Source organism: Otolemur garnettii, unplaced genomic scaffold (assembly GCF_000181295.1).
Source record: "Otolemur garnettii isolate 467f Iridium unplaced genomic scaffold, OtoGar3 scaffold00102, whole genome shotgun sequence".
Taxonomy (NCBI): Eukaryota; Metazoa; Chordata; class Mammalia; order Primates; family Galagidae; genus Otolemur; species Otolemur garnettii.
Window position 1 is genome coordinate 7,683,815 of NW_003852497.1, and position 10,089 is coordinate 7,693,903.

Genomic DNA, 10,089 nt, shown 5'->3' on the forward strand with positions numbered 1-10,089 from the left:
AGTAATACTCTCTTCACTTTGCTGTTGATAAAAGCTAAGGAAATATTCCTGGAAAGCACACACATTTGTTCTCTGTATTACTTTATTTATTTGTTTGTTTTTAAGACAGAATCTTGTTACCCTCGATAGAGTACCCTGGTGTCACAGCAACCTCAAACTCTTGTGCTCAAGCAATTCTCTTGTCTCAGCCTCCCGGGTAGTTGGGACTGCAGGTGCCCAACACAACCCCCACCTATTTTTAGAGACAAGGTCTCACTCTTGCTCAGGCTGGTCTCCAGCTGGTGAGCTCAGGCAGTCCACCCACCTTGGCCTCCCAGAGTGTTAAGATTACAGGCATGAGCTATCATGCCCAGCCTAGATACCTTTTTTAAATTTTCAATTTTATTTATTTATTTATTTATTTATTTTTGGTGCAGTTTTTGGCCGGGGCTGGGTTTGAACCCGCCACCTCTCGCATATGGGGCCGGCGCCCTACTCCTTTGAGCCACAGATGCTGCCCAATTTTTAATTTTTTTTTAGCGACATAATCTTGTTATGTTGCCCAGTCTGGCCTGAAACTTTTAGGCTCAAGCAGTACTCCTGCCTCAGCCTCCCCAGGAGCTAGAACTACAGGCAAATACCACCATAGTCAGCTCTGTATCATACATCTTAACTTATCTACATAGTTTTATAGAACCTGTGATGGATTAAGAACCATATGTTCTTAAAGGACAATTGAATTGGATGATGACATTTTGGTGCTTTTTATTGCTATATTTAAAAATAAGAGTGTAAGTGGTAGTAGTACTTAGTGAAACAGATTTCCTTTTTAAAATTGAAACTCAGCCGGGCACAGTAGTTCACTCCTGTAATCCTAGCACTCTGAGGGACCTGAGATGGGTGGATTGCCTGAGCTCAGGAGTTCAAGACCAGCCTGAGCAAGAGTGAGACCCTGTCTCTAAAAATAGCCAGATGTTGTGGTTGGCATCTGTAGTCCCAGTTACTAATGAGATTCTTCCTCAAAAAAAAAAAAAGTTTCCACATTTTATTTAGAGACAAGATCTTGCTGGGTGGCCCAGGCTGGCCTTGACATCCCGACCCCCACCTTTCTTAGTAGCTGAGACCACAGGTGCACACCGCTGTAACTGGCTAAGCATTCATTATTTTAGATTAACAAGCTGATGGATACCCAGTCTAAATAAACTGAAGAGTATAAAGGCCTTAAGTTTACACAATTAGATTAGAACAGTGAAGAGAACCCATGTTTTCTGGAAGACTCTTGTACATATAATCTCATTCTAACTACAGGCCAGGAGAAGAAAAGCATGGGCTGTATCCTTCATAACTCTTGGGAAGTCTGCCAGGGTCATTTAAGCAGAAAGGGCATTTGTTAGAAGAGCAGGTGGTAGCCTAGAATCAAAAGAAAACTGAGTTGTCAAACTCTGGATGTTTTGCAGATATTAAGGGGAGTTAGAAATTTGGTCAAAATCACACCTTACAAATATTGTAGAATGCAGAGAGAATACCTCTGTTGGTATAGAATAGCCATTGTCCCTGCTATTTAGTTAGTCACTTCAAATTGAAAATCTGGACTAGGTATGTCTGGTTGGCATAGATTAATCCAGGGATAGAGTAACTTTCTTTGTTATTCCTATAGTGTACCAGTATATACAAACTTCATTGTGATTTTGTTTCTAGAATAATACAGCTAAGTATTCCTCATGTCAAGAATGTTAGACTGTGTGTGTCATGAAATTCAAATCCATGATTTTAAATGCTCTTTAGATTAGCAATTCACAGAAAGGGTAGAGCATGTCCCTAAAATTCCACTGTCCTATCTGTCTGACATGTCATCTACTGGTTCTACTTTCAGCTTCTTCCTGTATGTGTTTTATTGCTTTGGTTTCGTTGCTATCACCATATTCTTATTTCTGCCTTTCATTTTGCATGTGTATATTAGTCCCAGTTCTTACTTTTTATCTTTCTTGGTTTTTTATTTCTATTTTTTCATAGACTTGGGAACTCCTAAATAGCATATTGGAATTTTGTACATAACAAGTAAGTAGGTCCAAAATAAGGCCTAAAAGACTCTTCTGGTGGATTGATGGGGAGGTACATGTGCTTTTTATCACATCTGTTTTACTTTGAGGTCTTTTTTATTCTTTCTGAGTCTAGGGTCTTTTTCGTATTAGGCAAGTTGCTAAATAGATGAGCTGTTTTAATGAACTTGAATTTTTAAGAACATTTGATTTGCCAGTGTGTATACATAAATCCTATTCTCTAAGCCACCCAATGGTATATTCTAACTTTAACTCTGTAAATGTAAGATAATTAAAGAAAGTAAAGGTTGGCCTGTGAATTAGTATAAGAATGTGTGTGTTTACAGTTGAACAGCTTCAGGGGTTTTTTGTTTGTTTTTTAAAGGGACGGAGCCCCTGTCACCCCAGGCTAAGATGCAGTAGTAGCCTGATGGTAGCCCCTTGCAGCCTAGATTTTTTTTTTTTTTTTTGAGACAGAGTCTCACTATGTCACCCTTGGTGCTGTGGCATCACAGCAACCTCAAACTCTTGGGTTTAAGTGATTGTCTTACCTCAGCCTCCCAAGTAGCTGGGATTGCAGGCCTAAAAAGAAAAATTCTTTTTTAAGTGATGTGATATCTCACTATATTGCTGTGGGTGGTTTCAAACATTGATTTTTATTTATTTATTTATTTTGAAACAGACCCTCAAGCTGTCATCCTGGGTAGAATGCTCTGGCATCATAGCTCACATCAACCTCCAACTCCTGGGATTTAAGTGATTCTCTTGCCTCACCCTCCCAAGTAGCTGAGACTACAGGTGCCTGCCACAATCCCCAGCTATTTTTTGTTGCAGTTGTCGTTGGCAGGTCTGGGCTGGATTCCAACCCCCCAGCCTCAGTGTATGTGGCTGGCACCATAACGGCTTTTAGTACATTCACATATGTGTATCCATGGCAGTGTTAAATTATATTGCTCTCAAAAGTAATCTCGAACCCTCCTGTCTGCTCCCCTGTTACCCAGGCTCTAAGCTCTAATCTACTTTTGTCTCTGGAGATAGGCCAGTTCTGGACCTTTCAGGTAAATGGATTTGTGTGTATGTGACCATTTGTGACTGGCTTCTTTCTCTTTGCATAATGTTTTCACAATGGTAGCAGGTATCAGTACTTCATTTATTTCTGGATAATATTCCATTTAATACATATTCTATATTTTATTCATCCATCAGTTGGTGAACATTTGGCTAGTTTCCACTTTTTGACTATTACAAATACCATGAACATATATAAACACATTTTCATTTCTCTTATGTATATTCTTAGAAGTATAATTGCTAGATGCTATGATGAGTCTGTTTAACTTTTTCAGGAGCTGCCAGGCTGTTTTCCACAACAGCTGCACCAGTTTCTGTTCCCTCCAGCAGTATATGAGAGTTCTGATTTCTCCATTCTTGTGGACACTTGTTACTATCTTTTTTACATAGCCATTCTAGTAAAGTGGTATCTCATCGTGGTTTTTTGTTTATGCTTTTATGGGGCACAAAGTGTTTTTCCCTCAAGTTTTCTTTTCTTCTTGAGACAGAGTCTCATTATGTTGCCCTCTAGAGTGCTGTGGTGTCACAGCTCACAAACTCTTTGTCTCAAACTCTTTGGCTTAAGCGATTCTCTTGCCTCATCCTCCCAAGTAGCTGGAACTATACACGCCTGCCACAACACGCAGCTATTTTTTGGTCGCAGTTGTCATTGCTGCTTGCCAGACCCAGGCTGGGCTCAAACCTGCCAGCTCCGGTGTATGTAGCTGGCGCCCTACTCACTGAGCTACAGGCACCCAGCCTCAAATTTTCTTTCCTTTTTTTTTTTTTAATTCTTTTCTATTAAATCATTACTTTGTACATTGATGCATTTATGGGGTTCAGGGCACTGCTTCAGTATACAATGTGAAATGCTTTCTTTGAATTAAGTAGCACGTCCATCACAATTACACTCACTTCTTAATAGTTTTGAAATGTACCATTGCATCATGCACATTAGGTGAGGTCCCTCCAAATACCCTCCCTCCTCCCGTATCCCCCCTCCCCTCCCCTCTCTCTCCTCTTCCCTTCTATTTTCTGGACTATAGTTATGTTTTGCCATTCCTATGAGTTTGTAGGTATATACATAGTGATTCCATAGTAGTATTGAGTACATTGGATACTTTCCTTTCTATTCTTGAGATACTTTACTAAGCAGAATATGTTCCAGCTCCATCCAGGTGAACATAAAAGATGTGAAGTCTCCATCTTTTTATGGCTGCATAGTATTCCATGGTGTACATACATAATTTATTAATCCATTCATGAGACAATGGGTACTTAGGCTTTTTCATGTCTTGGCTATTATGAATTGGGCTATAATAAACATTCTGGTGCAAATGTATTTGTTGTAAAATAATTTTTGATGCCCAGTAGAGGAATTGCAGGATCAAATGGTAGGTCTACTTTTAGTTCCTTAAGTGTTCTCCAAACTTCTTTCTAAAAAGACTGTATTAGCTTGCATTCCCACCAGCAGTGTAGAAGCGTTCCCTTCTCTCCACATCCACGCCAACATCTATAGTTCTGGGATTTTGTGATATGGGCTAATCTTACTGGAGTTAGAGGACATCTCAAAGTGGTTTTGATTTGCATTTCTCTGATGATTAAGGATCATGAGCATTTTTTCATGTGTTTGTAGGCCATGCGCCTGTCTTCATCAGAAAAGTTTCTGTTCAAGTTTCTCGCCCACATAGAAATGGGGTTATTTGTTCTTTTCTTATTGATTAGTTTGAGTTCTCTGTAGATACTAGTTATCAGACCTTTGTCGGAAGCATAACCTATAAAAGTCTTCTGCCATTCTGAAGGTTGTCTATTTGCTTTATTTACTATGCTCTTGGCTGTGCAAAAGCTTTTGAGTTTGATCACATCCCAGTCATGTATTTTTGGTGTTGCTTCAGTTGCCTGGGGCATCCTCCTCATAAAATATTCTCCCAGGCTGATTTCTTCAAGTGTTTTCCTTACACTCTCTTCTAGCACTTTTATAGTTTCATGTCTTAAGTTTAAATCTTTTACCCAGTGAGAATCAATTTTTGTTAATGGTGAAAGTCTCAAATTTTCTTTTAATAACACTTTTAAATTTGTAATAGAATTACTTTTTAATTGTTAATTTCATTTTTCTAACAGGCTAAAGAAATTCTAACAAAAGAATCAAACGTGCAGGAGGTTCGTTGTCCTGTTACTGTCTGTGGAGATGTGCACGGCCAATTTCATGATCTTATGGAACTCTTTAGAATTGGTGGGAAATCACCAGATACAAACTATTTATTCATGGGCGATTACGTGGACAGAGGTTATTATTCAGTGGAGACGGTCACTCTTCTTGTAGCATTAAAGGTATGTTAATGAAATTCAATTTTCTTTGACAGGAATAGCAGTATTGCATATCATTTGTTCTATTTTATCATTCATTCATTTTATACCCCTTAAAAATAATAGTTTTACATCTATTTTTAGAGAGGTGAGAATGATGCATTGACCTCTCCTGCCTATTTCTGGTAAATGTATCATTCTCCTGGGTAATCTGTAGCTGAAGTCTTGGGATCATATTGGACTTAGTGACTTACCCGTCTTACCCCCTTATGTTGAGCCATAAATATGTATGTCCTTTTATGGTTTTGTTTATTTGTGTGTGTGTGTTTTCTTTTTGTTTTGTTTGTTTGTTTGTTTGTTTTTGAGACAGGGTCTTGCTCTGTCACCTGGGCTAAAATGCAGTGGCATCTTCATAGCTCACTGCAGCCTCAAACTCCTGGATGCAAGTGATCCTGCTGCCTCACCCTCCTAAGAATCTGAGACTATAGGCATGTTCCACTATACTTTACAAAAAAAAAATTATTTTTTTGTAGTGACAGTCTTTCCCTTGCTCAGCCTGGTCTCAAATCCCTAGTCTCAAAAGATCCTCCAGCCTAGGCCTCAAAGTGCTTGGATTAGAGGTATGCGCCACCTTCCCCAGCCAATAAGTCTTTCTTTTTTTAAAGAATGTTTATTCTGCTGGGATGCTGTGGCTCACATCTATAATTCTTGCACTCTGAAGTCAAGGTAGGCAGATTACCTGAGCTTAGGAACTTAATTTAAGACCAGCCTAAGCTAGAGTGAGACCCCATCTCTAAAAATAGCCAGGTTGGCTCAGCACTGGTAGCTTGCCAGCCATATACACAGAGGCAGGTGAGTTCTAACCCAGCCCGGACCTGCTAAACAAAGATAACTGCAACAAAAACAATAAAATAGCTGAGCGTTGTAGCAGATGCCTGCAGTCCTAGCTACTTGGGAGACTGAGGCAAGAGAATCACTTAAGCCCAGGATTGGAGGTTGCTGTGAGCTGTGATGCTGCAGCACTCTATCAAGGGCTACATAGACACTGTCTCAAAAAAAAAGTAGCTGGGTGTTGTGGCAGACACCTGTACTCCCAGCTACTAGGGAGGCTCAGGCAAGAGTATTGCTTGAACCCAAGAGTTTGAGGTTCCTGTGAGCCATGATGCCACAGCACTCTGATGGCAACAAAGTGAGACTGTCTCAGAAAAAAAAGTTTATTTACTTATTTTGGAGACAAAGTCTTACTGTCTCCAACAGGATTTAACTCTTTCCTTCTTTACTCCCTTCCTCCCTCCATACCTTTTTATTTTTTGAGACAGAGTCTCACTTTGTGACACTCCATGGTGTTTTTTGTTTGTTTTTGTTTTGAGACGAAGTCTCACTCTGTCTCCTTGGCTCAAATGCAATGACATTATCATAGCTCACTGCAACATCGAAGTCCCAGGCTCAACCGCTGTGTGTGCCACCCTGCCTAGCTTACTTTTGAAGAGATAAGGTCTTGCTCTTGCCCAGACTGATGTCAAACTTCTGAGCTCAAGTGATTCACCCACCTCAGCCTCTCAGAGTATTAGGCTCAAGCCACCAAACTAAGCATGTTTAACACTTTTATCTTGTTAATTCCCTACTCTTAAACTATTCAGTGATTGCATATTGCTTGTAGAATCAAACTCAAATTCCTTGACTGGTCCCACTTTAGTTGACTTTGCTGGCCGATTATTGGGTAGCATAAACTCTGCCTCCAAGTTTTGCCCCCCAACTCCCAGACAGAGTCTCAAGTTGTCACCCTGAGTAGAGTGCTGTGGCGTCACAGCTCACAGCAACGTCCAACTCTTGGGCCCAAGCGATTCTCTTGCCTCAGCCTCCCAAGTTGCTGGGACTACAGGTGCCTGCCACAACACCCAGCTGTTTTTTGGTTGTAGTTGTCATTGTTGTTTGGCAGGCCCAGGCTGGATTCGAATCCACCAGTTCCAGTGTACGTGACTGACACCCTAGCCACTGAGCTGTAGGCACCAAGCCTGCCTCCAAGTTTTTTCTGCCAGGCATGGTGGCCCATACCTGTAATTCTAGCATACTGGAAAGCCAAGCTCAGGAATTTGAGCAAGAACAAGATCCCATCTCTACCAAACAAAATAGAAAAACTAGCCAGGCATTGTGGTCAGTACCTGGAGTCCCTGCTACTTCGGAGGCTGAGGTAGGAGAATCACTTGAACTCAGGAATTTGAGGTTGCCATGAGCTTGGCTGACACCAGCGTACTCTAAGCCTAGAGTAAGACCCTGTCTCCAAACAAAATTTTTTTATTTACTAGTGGCCAAAAGAACCATTTAAAGAAGTGGGTGAGAGAGTAATGTACCTAACGTGACAGTAGCAGAAATGTGTTTCTACCTTGGGTTTCTTTTCATTTTCTTCCAGGTGCGTTATCCAGAACGCATTACAATATTGAGAGGAAATCATGAAAGCCGACAAATTACCCAAGTATATGGCTTTTATGATGAATGTCTACGAAAGTATGGGAATGCCAATGTCTGGAAATATTTTACCGATCTATTTGATTATCTTCCACTTACAGCTTTAGTAGATGGACAGGTGTGTATATGTGTGCTTACGTCTCGGGGAGGGTGGTAAACAAAGGGAAAAGTTTACTATCGGTATATAACACATAATATGTGTTTGTGCATCTCCTTGGCCTTTTCTGCCTTATTCTCTTAAATTTAAATTTCAGAACTAGGAATTGGTGAAGTTTCATGTACATTAATTTAAATATGTAAATAAGGTATAGCTACAAATATGGAAGAGCTTATTATATATCACAAGAACAGGTACTAGAGCAGCACCTGTGGCTCAGTGGGGAGGACACTGGCCCCATATACCGAGGGTGGGAGGTTCAAACCTGACCCTGGCCATACTGCAATAAAAAATAGCCAGGCGTGGGCAGCGCCTGTGGCTCAGTGAATAGGGCACCGGCCCCATATACTGAGGGTGGTGGGTTTACACCCAGCCCTGGCCAAACTGCAACAAAAAAATAGCCAGTGTTGTGGCGGGCGCCTATAGTCCCAGCTGCTTGAGAAACTGAGGCAAGAGAATCACCTAAGCCCAAGAGCTGGAGGTTGCTGTGAGCTGTGATGCCATAGCACTCTACCAAGGGCAAGAAAGTAAGACTCTGTCTCTTTAAAAAAAAAAAAAATAGCCAGGTGTTGTGGCAGGCACCTGGGGGCCCAGCTACTTGGGAGGTTGAGGCAAGAGAATCGCCTAAGCTCAGGAGTTGGAGGTTGCTGTGAGCTGTGATGCCATAGCACTCTACCAAGAGCAATAAAATGAGGCTCTGTCTCTTAAAAAAAAAAAAAAAGTAAAAAGAACAGGTACTGCTTTATTTCAATAAATTTGACAAGCTGGCTGAGGGCAGTGGCTCACACCTGTAATCTTAGCACTCTGAGAGGCCGAGTGCTAGGAGCTAGTGCTCTTGCTCAGGCTAGTCTTGAACTCCTGAACTCGGCTTCCCACTATGCTAGGATTACAGGTATGGGCCACCATGCCTGGTGGGTGAATTGCTTGAGTTCACGAGTTCAGGACCAGCCTGAGCAAAAGCAAGATCCGGTCTCTACTAAAAATAGAAAAAGTGAGGCAAGAGGATCACTTGAGCCCGAGTTGGAGTTTGCTGTGAGCTATGACGTCACAGCACTCTACCCAGGCTGACAGCTTGAGACACTCTCTGAAAAAGAAAAAAATCCTGTTATGTATTTAATTTTAAATAGATATTAAGAAATAGAGTGTAGTAACATTAATTTGGTAAAGAAATACTAACTCTACTTATCAGCAAACCTTAGAAACCTCTTCGAAATCAGGAGAAAGACCTAAACATGGGTAGTTGGCAAAAAACAAAACAAAAAAAACTGTTATTATATGATATTGTTTCAAAAGTCCTAGTCAGTACACTCAGCAGTAAAAAGAACTATACAAGGCTCAATGCTCGTACCTCAGTGAGTAGGGCACCAGCCATATACACTGAGGCTAGCAGTTTCGAGCCTGGCCTGGGCCTGCTAGACAACAATTACAACTGCAACCAAAAAATAGCCAGGCGTTGTGGCAGGCACCTGTAGTCCCAGCTACATGGGTGGCTGAGGCAAGAGAATCACTTAAGCCCAAGAGTTTGAGGTTGCTGTGAGCTGTGACACCACAGCACTCTACCGAGTGACATACTAAGACTATCTCAGAAAAAAAAAAAAGAACTAAACGATAAAAACATTGACAAGAAAAAACATAGCTGGGTGTGATGGTGCACACCTATAGTCCCAACTACTTGGGCAGCTGAGGAAAAAATGGCTTCAGCCCAAGAATTCAGGAGTTCAGGTTTACATGAAAGTATGATGGCACCACCATATCACTCCAGCCTAGGTAACAGAGCAAAATCCAGTCTCTTTAATGAAAAACAAAAAAAAAGAAAGAAAAGGAGGAAACAATATTTTTGTAAATGGCATGATTGTGTACTCAGAAAGTCTGAGAGAACCAGAAAAAAAAAAATTATAACCAATAGTAGGAATCAGTGTTTGCTATAAGAGAAACAAAAAATTTTACTCGGCTCGGCGCCTGTGGCTCAAGTGGCTAAGGCGCCAGCCACATACACCTCAGGTGGCGGGTTCGAATCCCCAGCCCGGGCCCGCCAAACAACAATGATGGCTGCAACCAAAAAAATGGCCGGGTGTTGTGGCGGGCGCCTGT

General features: G+C 41.2%; 1 protein-coding gene across 1 annotated transcript in view; it reads left to right on the plus strand.

Annotated features, from left to right (window-relative positions):
* Positions 1-10,089, plus strand: part of PPP2CB (protein phosphatase 2 catalytic subunit beta) — a gene marked incomplete at its 5' end in the record, with an annotated part of 33,101 nt that overhangs the window by 12,938 nt on the left and 10,074 nt on the right. Inside the window, 2 exons of the mRNA XM_023517019.1 lie at positions 5,190-5,399; positions 7,786-7,994. Coding sequence (XP_023372787.1) covers positions 5,190-5,399; positions 7,786-7,994 — 419 coding nt within the window. The remainder of the gene's footprint in view (positions 1-5,189; positions 5,400-7,785; positions 7,995-10,089) is intronic.